General features: G+C 43.9%; 1 protein-coding gene across 1 annotated transcript; it reads right to left on the bottom strand.

The window, feature by feature from the left end:
* Positions 1–95: 95 nt before the first annotated feature.
* Positions 96–17,779, bottom strand: polr1b (RNA polymerase I subunit B). Its single transcript, XM_023970164.2, has 15 exons — positions 17,562–17,779; positions 14,444–14,611; positions 14,159–14,305; positions 10,869–11,001; positions 10,565–10,701; positions 10,159–10,382; positions 9,188–9,359; positions 8,717–8,888; positions 8,268–8,549; positions 7,803–7,936; positions 7,480–7,650; positions 2,414–2,570; positions 2,007–2,203; positions 1,603–1,853; positions 96–1,467 (listed from the first exon to the last, which is right to left on the bottom strand). The coding sequence occupies exons 1-15, from the start codon at positions 17,736–17,738 to the stop codon at positions 585–587; spliced, it is 3,405 nt and encodes a 1,134-aa protein (XP_023825932.1). The 5' UTR covers positions 17,739–17,779; the 3' UTR covers positions 96–584.
* Positions 17,780–18,325: the final 546 nt, after the last annotated feature.

The raw sequence follows: 18,325 nt of genomic DNA, 5'->3' as shown, positions 1-18,325 counted from the left end.
CCTGTGCACAACATTGTCTCCTTCAAGGTGCTGGTTATGACAGGAACAACTTGAATGTGTATCGATTGTCATTCTGAAGAGTAAAGTGTAGTTAGTCATTGACAAAACTCCTTTTATTACCTAGTAGTCACAATCGACTTTGTCTCATGCTCAATGTATTTTCTTAGAGGATTTCACTCTAAATACACAATATTGTTTTGTAAATCAGTATATGTTAGACAGTTACTGTACAATATCTTTGTAACTTCTGAATTTTTTTTGAAAATTCTATCTATCCTTGACCCAATTCTCAATTTAGCCATAACTTATGATAGGTAGAGACCATTCTGGACAACAAGAGGGGAAACCTCTCGAGCACTTGGCCATTCTGATGATCAGTATGGCTTTGTAGTTCAGGTAATTGTGTAAACTCCAGTAAGTTCTTTGCAATCATATTTTTTACTTTTACATGTGACAGATTACATTTGGAGATAAGGCCTAATATCTGACCACTCCCAGTCACACACGGGAGAAGACAAACTTCCTGTGCACAATATAGCACTGTCTGTGGCTGGTGGGTAGACTGAACAAACTTCACATTGAATTCACTTCACGTCCAATTTGATTTTGATGTTCATCGCCGCCAGCTCGGCAACAAAGTAGCGGAAGACGTATGGCACAGACACCGTATCGATGGAGTCACTCTTGCCGCAGAGGAGGCAGACAGTCTTGCGGTGGCGTGTGGCCGACCAGTAGGGTGGTGGTTTCTCCAGTAGAGGGGACAGTAGGCTACCACAGTCCACACACACCTGTGCCACAGAGCGGTCAGAGCAGTTGAAGAGGCGGTCGTGGAGCAGGAAGGAGGTCCCGTGGGCCAGCAGGGCGTCGCGCTCCATCTCCCCGAAGCGGATGCCCCCCTGGATGTTCCTTCCGCCCACCGGCTGGTTGGTCACCTTGTCCCGCGCGCCGGTGGTCCTCACCTGGAACTTGTCGGAGACCATGTGACGCAGCCTCTGGTAGTAGACCACGCCGATGAAGATGTCCGCCTCTAGCTCCAGGCCGCTGAGGCCGCTGTAGAGGCGCTCGGTGCCGTAGTGGTTGTAGCCGGCAGCGCGCAACATGTCCCCAAAATGCTCCAGTGCCGAGTTCTCCTCGGAGAAAGTGAAGGGAGTGGCGTCGTGGCACAGGCCGTGGAGGGCGCCCGACTTGCCGGCCATGCTCTCGATGAGCATGCCGATGGTCATGCGGGAGGGGAAGCCGTGAGGGTTAAACAGAATGTCGGGGGTCATGCCGCTCTCTGTGAAGGGCATGTCCTCGGCAGGCCACAAGCGGCTCAGGATGCCCTTCTGCCCGTGGCGGCTGGCGAACTTATCCCCGATGGTGGGGTTACGGGGCACTCGCATGGTGATGCAGACGCGCTTGAAGCGGCCCGAGCCAACGTCGTTGCTGCACACCTTGATGTTGTCTACTACACAGCTTTCTTGACTCCTACGAAAGCGAGGGAAAGAGAGCAGGTTATAAAATTGCATTAGCCGCTGCATCTGGCCAACTCATAGAGTAGAGAAATAGTCAACACTATGGTATGACAATGGAAAGAACATTTGGCCAAACTGGGTAACTCACTTGTAAAAGTTGACAAAGCTCTGCCCGGTGTTGAGGTTGATGTAGCTGTAGAAGGGGTCTCCATGTTTTAGCACTGCGCCGATGGAGGGCAGACCATCAGTGTCCAGTTTGTCCATTACCTTGGGGTCATCGGGTTTGACCCCAAACACCAGGTTGTCCTCGCCCTTTATCTTCAGTGCCAGGTCCACCAGCTCAGTCTTGTAAACACAGCCATGACCAAAGCCCCTCTCCCATGACGACTTGTTCAGGATCTAGGCGCAAACAGAATTAAAATAGAACACTTACGCATATATATATATATATATACACACACACCTTATACATGTATTCTACACACACCCGGTACAGTGAAATCAGCCAATGGGTAAATAAAAAGTGAATTTATGTACAGCTAGCTGTCTCACCATGGCGTCCTCCATGTCGTAGCCAGTGTAGGAGATCACAGCGACAATGGCGTTGGTGCCGATGGGGTAGTTGTCCATGTTGTAGTGGTCGTACATGACAGGCCTGACCAGAGGGCTCTGGGGGGTCTGAAGGCGGTACAGCTTGTTGTCCGAGCGGTCCTGGAACGAGTGTAGGGGGAAGCCCATGGTCTGTTTACCTGTGGAGGAGAAGATGAGTTACACCAACATCTACGGGATCATTTTTAAAAAGTCAGGCATTCTAGAAGAATAAAGCACATTTTTTCACATGTAGTGTTCTCCGTATAGGAATTAGCTAAAAACACTCACAAATAAAAAAGGTATCTAAGGGTAACTGAACTCAGAAAACACCAGAGATGCCTGCTTCTGAAAACGTGGTGCACCCTTACCCATCTGGCACTGGTACATGTTCCTGGGACTCTGGTTGTGGTCCGAGTAAGGGATGAAGTTAGCCACCACGCTCAGCATGCTGTGGAGGAAGAGCTCCTGGTGGGTGGTCACACCCGGCTCGATCTCATCCTCACTGATGCACACGTTGATGTAGAGCTGTCAAACAGGAGAGAGAAGCTTTATTCACAAATGTTTCCTCGTACTCAAACAGAATAAGGTACTGTCTCTAACTGTCCACACAAGAAGCAAACATCACAGCATACTGTAGATTTGGGTGCATAAATGGGATTATAAACTGGGTAGGTCGAGCCCTGAATGCTGATTGGCTGAACGCTGAGGTACATCAGACCGTATACCACAGGTATGCCAAAACGTTTCTTTAAAATGCTCTAATTACATTTGTAACCAGCTTATAATAGCAATAAGGCACCTCGGGGTTTGTGGTATATTGCCAATATCCCACAGTTAAGGGCTGTATCCAGGCTCTCCGCGTTGCGTCCTGCATAAGGACAGCCCTTAGCCGTGGTATATTGGCCATACCACACCACCTTGGGCCTTATTGCTTAAAATAATTAAGTCGGAAGGAGCGGCCACACCATACCACAGGCCTCTAAGGAATTAGGACTAAAACACACAGTCCTTCAGAAAGTATTCACAACCTTTTAGCACATGTTGTTGAGTTACAAACTGAATTAAAAATGGATTACATTTAGGTGTCACTAGACGACAGAAATGTTTACAAATTAATGAAAAATTAAAAGCTGAAATGTCTTGAGTCAATAAGTATTCAACCCCTTTGTTATGGCAAGCCTAAATAAGTTCAGGAGTACAAATCTGCGTAACAAGTCACATAATAAGTTGCGTGGACTGCATGGCTTTTTGAATGACTACCTCATCGCTGTACCCCACACATACAGATAATTGTAAGGACCCTCAGTCGAGCAGTGAATTTCAAACACAGATTCAACAACAAAGACCAGGAAAGTTTTGCAATGCCTCGCAAAGGGCACCTATTGTTAGATATATACAGTTCATTCTGGAAAGTACAGACCCCTTGACTTTTTCAAAATGTTAAGTTAGCCTTATTTTAAAATGGATTTTAAAAAAAATCTAATATCCTCAGCAATCTACACACACTATCCCATAATGACAAAGCGAAAACAGGTTTAGACATTTTACCAAATGTATTAAACATAGAAAACAGAAATACCGTTTTTACATACAGTACCAGTCAAAAGTTGACACCTACTTATTCAAGGGTTTTTATTTTTTACTCTTTTCTAAATTGTAGAATACAAGTGAAAATATCAAAACTATGAAATAACATATGAAATCATGTAGTAACCAAAAAATACATTTTAGATTATTCAAAGTAGCCACCCTTTGCACAATCTTGGCATTCTCTCAACCAGCCGCATGAGGAATGCTTTTCCAACAGTCTTGAAGGAGTTCTCACATATGCTGAGCACTTGTTGGCTGCTTTTCCTTCACTCTGCGGTCCAACTCATCCCAAACCATCTCAATTTGGTTGAGGTCGGGTGATTGTGGAGGCCAGGTCATCTGATGCAGCACTTCATCACTCTCCTTGGTCAAATAGCCATTACAGAGCCTGGAGGTGGGGTTTGGGTCATTGTCCTTTAAAAAACAAATGATAGTGGGACTAAGTGCAACCCAGATGGGATGGGATGGCGTGTCGCTGCAGAATACTGTGGTAGCCATGCTGGTGAAATGGTCCTTGAATTCTAAATAAAATAAGACAGTGTGACCAGCAAAACACCCCCACACCTCCTCCATGCTTTACGGTGGGAACCACACACGCGGAGATCATCCGTTCACCTACTCTGCGTTTCTCAAAAGACATTGCGGTTGGAACCAAAAATCTCAAATTTGTACTAATCAGACCAAAGGACAGATTTCCACTGGTCTAATGTCCATGGCACGTGTTTCTTAGCCCAAGCAAGTCTCTTCTTATTGGTGTCCTTTAATAGCGGTTTCTTGGCAGCAATTCGACCATGAAGGCCTGATTCACGCAGTCTCCTCTGAACAGTTGAATTTGAGATGGGTCTGTTACTTGAATTCTGTGAAGCATTTTTGGGGGTCGCAATCTGAGGTGCAGTTAACTCCAATGAACTTATCCTCTGCAGCAGAGGTAACTCTGGGTCTCCCTTTCCTGTGGCGGTCCTCATGAGAACCAATTTCATTATAGCGCCTGATGGTTTTTGTGACTGCACTTACAGAAACTTTCAAATGTCTTCACATTTTTGGGGATTGACTGACCTTCATGACTTAAAGTAATGATGGACTGTTGTTTCTCTTTGCTTATTTGTGCTGTTCTTGCCATAATATGGACTTGGGCTTTTATCAAATAGGGCTATCTTCTGTATACCACCCCTACCTTGTCACAACACAATTGATTGGCTCAAAACGCATTAAGGAAAGAAATTCCACAAATTACCTTTTAACAAGGCACACCTGTTAATTGAAATAAATTCCAGGTGACTACCTCATGAAGCAGGTTGAGAGAACGCCAAGAGTGTGCAAAGCTGTCATCAAGGAAAAGTGTGGCTACTTTGAAGAATCTCATGAAATATATTTTGATTTGTTTAACACTTTTTTGGTTACTACATCATTCTATACGAGTTATTTAATAGTTTTGATTTCTTCACTATTATTCTACAATGTAATTTTCTTTTTGTAAAAGTAAAGAAAAACCCTTGAATGAGTAGGTGTGTACAATCTTGACAGGTACTGTAAGTATTCAGACCCCTTGCTATGAGAATCGAAATTGAGCTCAGGTGCCTCCTGTTTCCATTCATCATCCTTTCTACAACTTTATTGGAGGCCACCTGTGGTAAATTCAATTGACTGGACATGATTTGGAAAGGCACACACCTGTCTATATAAGGTCCCACAGTTGACAGTACCTGTCAGAGCAAAAACCAAGCCATGTGGTCGAAGGAAAGATGAACGGAGTAAAGTACAGAGATCCTTGATGAAAACCTGCTCCAGAGCTCTCAGGATCTCAGACTGGGGTGAAGGCTCACCTTCCAACAGGACAACGACCCTAAGCACACAGTCAAGACAATGCAGGAGTGGCTTCGGGACAAGTCTCAATGTCCTTGAGTGGCCCAGCCAGAGCCTGGACTTTAACCCAATCAAACATCTCTGGAGAGATCTGAACATAGCTGTGCAGCAATGCTCCCCATTCAACCCGCTAGAGCAGGGCTGCCCAACCCTCTTCCTGGAGATCTACCGTCCTTTGGGTTTTCAGTCCAACCCTATTTTAACACACCTGATTCTACTTATTAGCTGCTCAACAAGACCTTAACTCGCTGAATCAGAGATGCTAAACCTACAGCACAGTATATCTCCAGGAAGAGGGTTGGGCAGCCCTGTGATAGAGCTTGAGATGATCTGCAGAGAAGAATGGGAGAAACTCCCCAAATTCAGGTGTGCCAAGCTTGTAGCATCATACCCAAGAAGACTCGAGGCTGTCGTCGCTGCCAAAGGTGCTCCAACAAAAGTAGAGTAAAGGGTCTGAATACTTATGTAAATTGATTTCATTTGTCAAAAATATAAATTAGCAAACATTTCTAAAAAACAGTTTTTGCTTAGTCATTACGGGATATTGTATGTAGATTGAGGGGGGGGGGGGGACAATCCATTTTAGAATAAGGCTTTAACGAAACATGGAAAATGTTAAGGGGTCTGAATACTTTCCCAAAAGCACTGTATTTCTTTTAAAAAGCAGACACTGAATATGAGCATAGTTTAGTTATTATTTACACTTTGGATGGCGTATCAATACACCCAGTCCCTACAAAGAAACAGGCCTCTTTCCTAACTCAGCTGCCGGTGAGGAAGGAACCCATTCCGGGATTTCACCACGAGGCCAATGGTTACTGTAAAACAGAGTTTAATGACTGTGGTAGGAGAAAACTGAGGATGGATCAACATTATTGTTACTCCACAATACTAACCTAAATGACAAGAGTGAAAAGATGGAAGCCTGTACAGAATAAACATATTCCAAAACATGCATCATGTTTGCAATAAGGCACTAAAGTAAGAGTGCAAAACAATTGGTAAAGAAATGTACTTAATGTCCTACATACAAAGCATTATGTTTGGGGGCAAATCTAACACAACACATCACTAAGTACCACCTGATATTTTTAAGCATGGTGGTGGCTGCATCATGTTATCGGTATGCTTGTCATCGGCAAGGACTAGGGAGTTTTTTTTAGGATAAAAAGAAACGGACTAGAGCTAAGCACAGGCAAAATCCTATAGGAAAACCTGGTTGTCTGCTTTCCAACAAACACTGGGAGACAAATTCACCTTTCAGCAGGACAATAACCTAAAACACAAGGCCAAATATACACTGGAGTTGCTTACCAAGACAACATTAATGTTCCTGAGTGGACTAGTTATAGTTTTGACTTAAATCTGTTTGAAAATCTTCGGCAAGATTTGAAAATGCATGTCTAAAAATGATCAACCACCAACTTCATAGAGATTGAAGAATTTAAAAAATAACAAATATTGTACAATCCAGGTGTGCAAAGCTCTAAGAGACTTACCCAGAAAGCTGACTCAATAAATGTTAGGTGATTCTAACATGCATTGACCCAGGGGTGTGAATACTTATGTAAATGTGATATTTCTGTATTTCATTTAATATATTTGCAAACATTTATAACAATTTTTTTTCACTTTGTCATTGTGGGGTATTGTGTGTAGATGGGTGAGATTTTTTTTTTTATTACAACAAAAGGTGTAATAAGTCAAGTGGTATGAATACTTTCTGAAGGCACAGTCAGACTAACCAAGTAACTAGGTACTGACATGACACTACAAACCAAACTCAAGAAACAACTTCCAACAATTACTGTAATGACTGTCCTAGAGTTGACAAAACAAAGAATCACTGACAAGACCCTCAGCTTGAAAACTAGTTTGATCTAGCATCCCTCCTTGTCCCAGAGGCTACGATTAGTAACTAGGGGGTTTACTAAGGATGCCCAGGAATTGAGACATTTTAAGCAGCTTGCGACTGTAGTACCTGTTCAAAGGAGCCGATCAGTTCCTGCTGGCCCAGGGCCAGGTTGCGGACAGGCCGCACCATGCGGCAGGGGGTAGTGAAGAGGTACAGGCCTGGGTACATGCTGGCCTTGCTGGTCTGGGGAACCAGAACTATCTCAGTCCAGGGAGGGATCTTCTTCTCCTTCAACACCTGCAAGAGAGTGGCATGAACAAGAATGAGTAAGAGGCAGAAAAACATAACTAGCTGCCACTATTCATGTGTGATGAATTATCTATTACATAAGTGAGTGATGATCAAACCCATGTTATAACTGCAGATGGTTGGGAGATGCCCTGCCTTACCTTGAACCTGCGGAGGGAGTCTGCGAGGAAGGGGGCCAGCTCAGTCTCTACCCAACCCACCATGGCACCATCCAGGAGCACAGGATAGCAGTCAGCGTAGGCCCTGCCAGGAGAACCATCCACAGGAGTCACACCTGGAGGAGAACGATGGGACAACACAATCGCATATAAATGACTGAGCATTTTCACACCTCGACACACAGTATGTACGAATAAACCTTAGGACCCAATAGGTTCCAGCTGCATGCCAATCACAGTGAGTGACATAACCTTGGATATCCTGTCACGTTGAATCCCAGGCCTTTGTGTTTCACTTTGGACACATGTTCAGTGTGTGTCATGTACAACTACCCCATTGGAACCAACAGCATCGTCTCTAACCTCCAACTCGGGCTACGACATGGAGGACGCCATAGTGAGGCAGCTAGCTATACATTCACAATTCCCAGGTTTGTCTGTACTCACCGAGGGAGCAGAGCAGGGCAGGGAGGGTGGTGGTGGGCAGGGCCGGGGCTATGATTTCACAGTGGGCCGTCATGTGGTTCATGAGGCCGCAGGGCTCTCCGTCGGGGGTGTGCACGGGGCACAGGAAGCCCCAGGACTCGGGCAGCAGACGACGTACGGAGGTGGTCCTCATCTTGGCAAAGGCTGCACCTCTGTGCACGCAGCGGAAGTGGGACAGGTAGCGGATGAAGTTGAGCTTGTCGGCCACCACACACAGTCCCGTCTTCTGGATCATGCCCAGACCTGACGGCAGGAGGGAAGAGGAACAGAATCTCAGGACCAGCATGTGTTTCTAGGTAACTTACACGTCATGTATATCTGCATAACTCCAAGTAAAACACTGGGAGAAAAATAGAACAGTGGATACGTTGTAATGACAAATAAGTAGAATGTTTTGTATCACAGCATACCCGTCTTTGAAGTGAGATTCCCAGTGGCTAGCAGATACTCAAAGGGATGGGTAACATCAGAGCCCATGTTGAAGATCTTCACCAGATTATCAGAGCTCACCCCACCAGTCAGCCTATGGGCCCTCTTTTCCATAGCGAGTTTCACAGACACCATCCAGGCAGCCATCCTCTCCTATCATCACATTGCAAATTGTTAAAACACATCCTACAGAGTAATTATATGACCTGGAGGAGAACTAGAGTGTGATTTTAATACCAAGGCCTTACAGTCAAGGTTTCACTGCTAGCATTCTGTCCTGAAAATGTTGTGGTGTTTTTACATTACACATGACAAACATGACAACTTCTGTTCCCCACAATGTCGAAGAATCTTCACAATAAATCGTTTTTGATTCATCAATATGTCGGATCCAGAACTGCTCATCATTTTTCAGTAGTCCAGTGCAGAGCTGTCCTGATGTCTGAACTGACCTTGAGAAACATTAGGTAGAGCCGTCCTGGCGTGAGCACCTCCTGACACATCAGACTGTCTGGGTTCTCCTCCATGCACTCCTGCTTGGCAAACGTGAATAGCTTCCGCGTCATCAGACACAGCAGGTAGAACTTCTCCACAGCCGACTTCAGGTGGATACAGATGCACTGGCTGAACAGAGAGAAACAACACATTCCATAAAGAATGTGTGTGTTGGTAGGGCATGGTGCTTGCAACATCAGGATAGTTGGTTAGATTCCAAGGACCACCCATACAGCAAAAAAATGTAATATATCCACTCATGACTAAGTCATCATAATAAGTGTCTGCTATAGGCATTCACTACATGGCCAAAAGTACGTGGACACCCCTTCAAATTAGTGTATTCGGCTATTTCAGCTACACCAGTGGCGGACAGGTGTATAAAAATCGAGCACACAGCCATGCAATCGCCATAGACGAACATTGGCGGTAGAATGGCACGTATTGAAGAGCTCAGTGACTTTCAACGTGGCACCGTCATAGGATGCCACCTTTCACAACAAATCAGTTCACCAAATTTCTGCCCTGCTAGAGCTGACCCGGTCAATGTCTTTAGAAATGTGGACAACTCAATTAAAATTGAAAAGCTGAAATGTCTCGATTCAATAAGTAATCAACCCCTTTGTTATGGCAAGCCTAAATAAGTTCAGGAGTAAACATTTGCTTAACAAGTCACATAATAAGTTGCATGGACTGCATTACTTTTTGAATGACTACCTCATCTCTGTACCCCACACATACAGATAATTGTAAGGTCCCTCAGTCGAGCCGTGAATTTCAAACACAGATTCAACTGTAAAGACCAGGGAGGTTTTCCAATGCCTCGCAAAGAAGGGCACCTATTGGTAGATGGGTCAACAAAAAAAAGAGCAGACATTGAATATCACTGAGCACGGTGAAGTTATTAATAACACACACAAACACTTACTCGAGCAGGTAGTTGGCACACTGTTCATGGGTGTACCACTCTGGCAGGTTCATCTTGACCCGGAAGCGCTCGCCCAGGTAGTTGAGCACCTTGCCGCGGGTGATGCAGCCCTCCTCCATGACGAGTCGCAGCATCTCAGACACACAGCTCTTGTAGAAGGAGTTCGCCTCGCGACCTTTGATCAGCTCCTGGTAAATCTGGAAGTCTGTGAAGTCCACTAGAGCCTGGCCAAAACAGAAAGGCAATGTGGTTAAAATGTTAAATATATACCGGAATCTCATACAGTATAGGCCATATGGCCCAAATCTCATAACATTCTTATGTGTCGCATGCATAAAAACCTAGTGGACACAGACTTTAATGTCACATGCAAGTTCCTATTACACATATCACTGCTCCATCTCACCTTTAGTGCAAAGCCCAGGGGGAGGAAGAAGAGCTCTTTCTGGTATATGAAGTTGAGCATCACAGTCCCGTTGTCCAGGTAATGCAGGTTCATATTGATAGCGGTGTGCTCCTCCTTCACACAGTGCATTGAGATACCTGTTGGAGACAGACAAAGAATAGCTTTAGCTTTTGTCTGCATCAAGGCGATAGGATTGCGATAATCAATTTTAGGCTACTTATAGTAGGCCATGGGTCTCAACTGCTCCAACAATGCAATGTTCGGCTTGTACATTAACACCCTCCACATTAACTGCCTTGCGTACCATACTGAGTGTATCCCTGGCCTCTGTTCTTCCACTTCGGCCTTGACATAGCGATAGGGTAGTTCCTCCTTGGCATGATCAGCATGCGAATAACCTTCTCGTTCCCATTCACAATAAAATAACCACCCATTTCCTGTTTCAATGAGGATGGAGAGAAAGAGAGATTGAATCTAAAGAAATGTAAAGACGTATGCAAACTGTAAAATGTAAGTGTAAAAGCATGAAAATGTGCCTTGATTTTTGCTTCGAAGCATAAATGATCAGATTGATTGGTTCCCACAGATCAGGGTTTTCCGTTATGAAAATGTGGCGCAGGACATTTGACCGGCAGCATTTTAATTTACCGGACATATATGCGTTGGGTACATAACCTGATTAGGGTGGCCACCCAGAGAGCGTGAAGTTAAAGTTTGGGGAATGAAATTCACCATAAAAAAGAACCTTTTAATAAAGCATTCCATGTATCATCGCATTTGCAGGCCTTCTATTCATAAGGTGATAAGTAGACGGAATAGTCATAATTTAGGCTAATAATGTAACTCAGCTTTCTTTGGACGAAAAAAACAGTGGCACTGACCCAACAATGTTAACGAGTGAATATGCTCAGTGCAGTGAGCACTCACCAAGGACATGGCTGATAATTTTGATAACTAAAAGAGATTAGTCTTTTGTCTTCTCTTTACAGCTTCCCCTATTTTTTATTTTTTTATTTTTTTTAAAGCTAGGGGAAGCTAATAATCCTCTGTGGCCAAATCATGCTTAGTAGCAGCAGTAGTAGAGGTAGTAGTAGTAGAGGTAGTAGCAGTAGTAGTAGAGGTAATAGAGGTAGTAGTAGTAGTAGTAGAGGTAGTAGTAGTAGAGGTAGTAGCAGTAGTAGAGGTAGTAGCAGTAGTAGTAGAGGTAGTAGTAGTAGTAGTAGTAGTAGTAGCATAGTAGTAGTAGTAGTAGTGGTAGTAGCAGGTAGTAGAGGTTAGTAGCAGTAGTAGAGGTAGTAGCAGTAGTAGTAAGTAGAGGTTAGTAGTAGTAGTAGAGGTAGTAGCAGTAGTGTAGTAGTAGTAGAGGTAGTAGCAGTAGTAGTAGCAGTAGTAGAGGTAGTAGCAGTAGTAGTAGAGGTAGTAGTAGTAGTAGAGGTAGTAGCAGTAGAGAGAGGTAGTAAGCAGTAGTAGAGGTAGTAGCAGTAGAGGTAGTAGCAGTAGTAGTAGAGGTAGAGTAGTAGCAGTAGTAGTAGTAGTAGTAGTAGTAGTAGTAGAGGTAGTAGTAGTAGTTCAGTAGTAGTAGTAGATAGTAGAGTAGTAGTAGAGGTAGTAGTAGTAGTAGGTAGTAGTAGAGGTAGTAGCAAGTAGAGTAGTAGAGGTAGTAAGCAGTAGTAGAGAGGTAGTAGCAGTAGTAGAGGTAGTAGCAGTAGTAGTAGAGGTAGTAAGCAGTCAGAGTAGTAGTAGTAGAGGTAGTAGTAATAGAGTAGAGGTAGTAGCAGTAGTAGTAGAGGTAGTAGTAGTAGTAGAGGTAGTAGTAGTAGAGTAGAGGTAGTAGCAGTAGTAGTAGAGGTAGTAGCAGTAGTAGTAGAGGTAGTAGCAGTAGTAGAGGTAGTAGTAGTAGAGTAGAGGTAGTAGTAGTAGAGGTAGTAGTAGTAGTAGTAGTAGCAACAGTAGTAGAGGTAGTAGTAGTAGTAGTAGTAGTAGCAACAGTAGTAGAGGTAGTAGCAACAGTAGTAGTAGTAGCAGCAGTAGTAGAGGTAGTAGCAACAGTAGTAGTAGTAGCAGCAGTAGTAGAGGTAGTAGCAATAGTAGTAGTAGTAGTAGTAGCAGCAGTAGTAGAGGTAGTAGTCGCAGTAGTAGTAGTAGCAGTAGTACAGGTAGTAGCAGCAGTAGTAGTAGTAGTAGCAGCAGTAGTAGTAGTAGCAACAGTAGTAGTAGTAGTAGTAACAGTAGTAGTAGTAGTAGTAGTAGCAGTAGTAGTAGTAGCAGCAGTAGTAGTAGTAGTAGTAACAGTAGTAGTAGTAGTAGTAGTAGCAATAGTAGTAGTAGCAACAGTGGTAGTAGCAGCAGCGGTCCCGTGTGGCTCAGTTGGTAGAGCATGGCGCTTGCAACGCCAGGGTTGTGGGTTCATTCCCCACGGGGGGACCAGGATGAATATGTATGAACTTTCCAATTTGTAAGTCGCTCTGGATAAGAGCGTCTGCTAAATGACTTAAATGTAAAATGTAAATGTAACCTATTTTGAATGATTTTATTTAGTAGGCTAATTAGGCAATATCATTTTGTCAATTTACTTAGGGAAAGCTTCACCTAGCCTTTAGAATGTGCAACCTATGTTAATCTACTATCCCCATCGAAGAAAAGTTTACATATTCTATTGGTCAGCTTGTCTAGAAAGAAATAGCCCAAACAGACTCCGGGACGATATATCAAATTCACACAACCAGTAGGCCTAGGCTACATGAAAAAAATAAAACGTTAAAAAGATGCTGATGTATCAGATCAGAACGTTTAGTTTAAAAATGTTGATAAACTATTATTTCTTAACATTAGCAGCGCAGTAATGCATTTGGCTACTGGTCAATGAAAGATAGTTGAAAACCAATAGAAAATGAGTTAGGCTACTGGTTTTAGGCATATGGAAGTCTTTATGAAATAACTGCCTTCACAGATTTTCCCTAGGACACTTTAAAGCAAGGTAAAACATGCCTCATAATATGTACTAAAACATTAACGTTTCAAACAATTAAGTAGCTATAGGTTTTCAAAATGCATACTGCCTCCAGCTCATTGCGAAGTGGTATGTGACGCGCTGATGAAGCCTGCCGTCTGTTGACTATGCATTTGAATGGCGAATGGAGAGGCCGCTTCAATTACCAGTTGAGAAATAAAAATATTAGCTATTTTTAAACACACACGAGTGCATTTAGAATCGTTGCACAATGGCTGGGCTTGTAAAAGTGCCGCCTGACAGACTTTCCGTTCAAAGGCTCTGTATCTGTATGCCGTGCCCATGTGATAAGGTAAATAACTAATATGCACACGTGGCAATTTAATTCCGTGGATTTATGCAAATTAACCCAGAGACCGACAAGCATGACCGGTCAAACGTATTTACATAAACTGATATTTCTATCAATGAATAGGCTAAAAAGCCTTATTTCGCAATGGGATTTTTTTCTTTCTCCCCGACAATTGGCCGATGGCAATTTTATTTAACGCCTTTATTTTTTTACGCCCAAAAGCCGGCTATTACCGGCTAAAGGAAACCCTGCCACAGCTGTGCTGTGGGTAGGAAGCGTGCCATTCTCCTACCTCAGCCTCCTCATGGTGCTCAATGAGCTCTTTGGGAGGGAGCCCATGCAGGTTACACAGCCTAGACTTCACCATGATGGGCAACTGGCCCAGCGACTGCTTGATGATGCCTTTGGGAACCCCATTCACGGACCAGCTGACATCTGCCTGTGAAGAATCACAGCACAAAACTTAAATTCATCACAATGGGCAAGTCTTGTGATAGATTGTAGAAAGACCTTGTCTTGACCGTCATATACAGTACAATCCATATGGTACAGGTGTTGGGTTTGCAGGCAAGCTTACCACAAGCTTTCCCCGGTAGGAGCAGCGTCTCCCTCTGCACTCTGCTGGGAACACCCTTAGGTCCCGGCAGATGCTTCCTTTGCCAACCACTGGTTTAAAGATGGTGGCCTCCACAAATGCCAGGCTGATCCGGTCATTTTTAAACATAAACTCCAAGGGATGGATGGCCTGAAAAGGAGAAATGGAACAAACATTTTCACATGAACTCTCCAAACCCATGGTTTTGCATGACAGATACCAACTACAACCAGATAGCTGCATATTTACAGATTGTTACACCAGATAATGTGAGTTAACCAAAAATGTTTGGTATCCATTACTGTGAGTTACAGGTTAGGTACTGTTGTATAGCACATCATTTTCAACCAACCTTAACCATGTCAATTTCAAATCTCTCATTGAGACAGGTGGGTCGGCCCCAAGGTGCCGCATGTCATGACACCCTGTCTTAATCAATGACACAAGATTTGAAATAGACAAGATGGCGGCGTACAAATTGTTGGATTAACAAAATGGCGCCGGAAGAAATGGCAACAGTTTTAAGGGCGCCCTACCAATTGTGCTATTATGTGTTTTTTTCGCGTTATTTGTAACTTATTTTGTACATAATGTTTCTGCAACCGTATCTTACAGCAAAAAAGAACTTCTGGATATCAGGACAGCGATCACTCACCTCGGATTAGACAAAGATTGTTTCTACAACAAAGACGACACACAAGACATTCTCCAAACACCCCACAGGACCGACATCCCTGTTATTTGCAAGAGGAAGCGACGTAGGTACAGAGGACAAAGAGCCGGATGCCTGGTCAGGACCCGGAGAAGGCGACTGGGAAAGCTGCCGTTACCGTCAATACTACTCGCCAACATGCAATCATTGGACAATAAATTAGACGAGGTACAATCACGAATATCCTACCAACGGGACATGAAAAACTGTAATATGCTATGTTTCACGGAATCGTGGCTGAATGAGGACATGGATATTCAGCTAGTGGGATATACGCTGCACCGGCAAGATAGAACAGCAAACTCAGGTAAGACGAGGAGGGGGGGGGGGGTCTGTGCATATTTGTAAACAACAGCTGGTGCACGAAATCTAAGGAAGTCTGTAGATTTTTCTCACCTGAAGTAGAGTATATTGTGATAAATTACAGGCCACACTACTTGCCTAGAGAGTTTTCAGCTATACTTTTCATGGCTGTTTATTTACCACCACAGACAGATGCTGGCCCTAAGACCGCACTCAGTGAGCTGTATAAGGAAATAAGCAAACAGGAAACCACTCACCCAGAGGCGGCGCTCCTAGTGGCCGGAGACTTTAATGCAGGGAAACTTAAATCAGTTCTACCAAATTTCTATCAACATGTTAAATGTGCAACCGAAGGGGGAAAAAATTCTAGATCACCTGTACTCCACACACAGAGACGCGTACAAAGTGCTCATTCGCCCCCCATTTGGTAAATCCGACCACAACTCTATCCTCCTGATTCCGGCTTACAAGCAAAAAATTAAAGCAGGAAGCACCAGTGACTCGGTCTATAAAAAAAGTGGTCAGTGGAAGCAGATGCTAAACTACAGGACTGTTTTGCTATCACAGACTGGAACATGTTCCGGGATTCTTCCGATGGCATTGAGGAGTACAACACATCAGTCACTGGCTTCATCAATAAGTGCATCGAGGGCATCGTCCCCAAAGTGACTGTATGCACATACCCCAACCAGAAGCCATGGATTACAGGCAACATCCGCACTGAGCTAAAGAGTAGAGCTGCCGCCTTTCAAGGAGTGTGACTCTAACCCGGACGCTTACAAGAAATCCTGCTATGCTCTGCGACGAACCATCAAACAGGCAAAGCGTCAATACAGGGCTAAGATGGAATCATACTACACCGGCTCCGACGCTCGTCTTATGTGGCAGGGCTTGCAAACTATTACAGACTGCAAAGAGAAGCACAGCTGCGAGCTGCCCAGTGACACGAGCCTACCAGACAAGCTAAATCACTTCTATGCTCGCTTCGAGGCAAGCAACACTGAGGCATGCATGAGAGCATCAGCTGTTCCGGACGACTGTGTGATCATGCTCTCCGTAGCTGACGTGAGTAAGACCTTTAAACAGGTCAACATACACAAGGCTGCGGGGCCAGACGGATTACCAGGACGTGTGCTCCGGGCATGTGCTGACCAACTGTCAGGTGTCTTCACTGACATTTTCAACATGTCCCTGATTGAGTCTGTAATACATACATGTTTCAAGCAGACCACCATAGTTCACAGTACATCACTGGGGCTAAGCTGCCTGCCATCCAGGACCTCTACACCAGGCAGTGTCAGAAGAAGGCCCCAAAAAATTGTCAAAGACCCCAGCCACAAACTGTTCTCTCTACTACCGCATGGCAAGCGGTACCGGAGTGCCAAGTCTAGGACAAAAAGGCTTCTCAACAGTTTTTACCCCCAAGCAATAAGACTCCTGAACAGGTATTCAAATGGCTACCCGGACTATTTGCATTGTGTGCCCCCCCAACCCTCTTCTTACGCTACTGCTACTCTCTGTTTATCATATATGCATAGTCACTTTAACTATACATTCATGTACATACTACCTCAATTGGGCTGACCAACCAGTGCTCCCGCACATTTGCTAACTGGGCTATCTGCATTGTGTCCCAACAGCCAACCCCTCTTTTACGCTACTGCTACTCTCTGTTCATCATATTTGCATAGTCACTTTAACCATATGTACATACTACCTCAATCAGCCTGACTAACCGGTGTCTGTATGTAGCCTCGCTACTGTATATAGCCTGTCTTTTTACTGTTTTATTTCTTTACCTACCTATTGTTCACCTAATACCTTTTTTTCACTATTGGTTAGAGCCTGTAAGTAAGCATTTCACTGTTAGGTCTACACTTGTATTCGGCGCACGTGACAAATAAACTTTGATTTGATTACTTCATGGAGCAAAATATTGATTTATTTTTATAATGGAGCATTTTCAAAATCATAAACTGCAAGTGGACACAGACATTTAAAAATATATATATGTTTGGCCAACATTGTGGCTTGGGGAGGCACGGCTGACACAGCACTGACTGTCCCACGTGAAAGTTCCCCTACCTGTACAGCACGACACAGTCCATCTGAAACTGCTTGGTCAAACGACTCAATATGAGCCTTCGTTAGGTCCTGAACAGCGGCATGTTGTTTTTCCTTCGGTATGCCGTAGCCTGCTTCTGTTAAATGTTTAAGGCTTGGACTTGTCAGTAAACTACTCCACTTACTCGCAAAATCCATGCTTATTCTTGTTTACCACATGCGCATAGTTACACGGGAAGTACAATCGTTGTAATAGGAAGTGAGTGAAAGGTCAATTCCTTTAAAGGGACAGCATCCAATTTTCAGAGCTATCAAACAAAATCAAAACAGTCTTTCTGAAAGTGATTGTATTAGTTTGGTTGACTATTCATAGAAGTGAGAAAAATAAGGAATTACCAAACAGCATCTAAAGTGTAATGCTGTGTCTAAATCATTTTCAGCATCAAAGATCATGTCCACTGTAACCAAACAGCTAGAGGTCTATAGATATCAGATCTCAGTTGCTCTATGTAGATTATGGCCGTGTTAGAGCGCATCAAAACCGTGATAAATGGGTAAATTGTGACTGACAACGGGCATGTTTCTCTGCCCAGCCGTCGCCTGCCAGATCTTACAATGCCTGGATAGGTATTTTACATATAAGCCAACCACATGTTATAGCAATCTGTCAGTCTGACGTGGCACACAACCATTGCATGACCAACATGTCTGTCATTAACTGACAGATTGCTAACATTTGTGGTTAGCTAATACTTAAAATACCTATCCAGGCATTGTAAGATTTG

Source organism: Salvelinus sp. IW2-2015, linkage group LG25 (assembly GCF_002910315.2).
Source record: "Salvelinus sp. IW2-2015 linkage group LG25, ASM291031v2, whole genome shotgun sequence".
NCBI classification, from domain to species: domain Eukaryota; kingdom Metazoa; phylum Chordata; class Actinopteri; order Salmoniformes; family Salmonidae; genus Salvelinus; species Salvelinus sp. IW2-2015.
Note: the sequence above shows the minus strand (reverse complement) of the source record. Positions and strands in the feature narration are given on the sequence as shown.

What these genes read in the sequence shown, in the direction of transcription:
- polr1b (XM_023970164.2), bottom strand. Translation starts at nt 17,738, where the DNA reads ATGGATTTTGCGAGTAAGTGGAGTAGTTTACTGACAAGTCCAAGCCTT. An exon ending in TGCCCTGCTCTGCTCCCTCG is followed by an intron (nt 7,937 to 8,267) that starts GTGAGTACAGAC and finishes GTTCTCCTCCAG; the next exon opens with GTGTGACTCCTGTGGATGGT. An exon ending in CATGTACCAGTGCCAGATGG is followed by an intron (nt 2,204 to 2,413) that starts GTAAGGGTGCAC and finishes TCTCCTCCACAG; the next exon opens with GTAAACAGACCATGGGCTTC.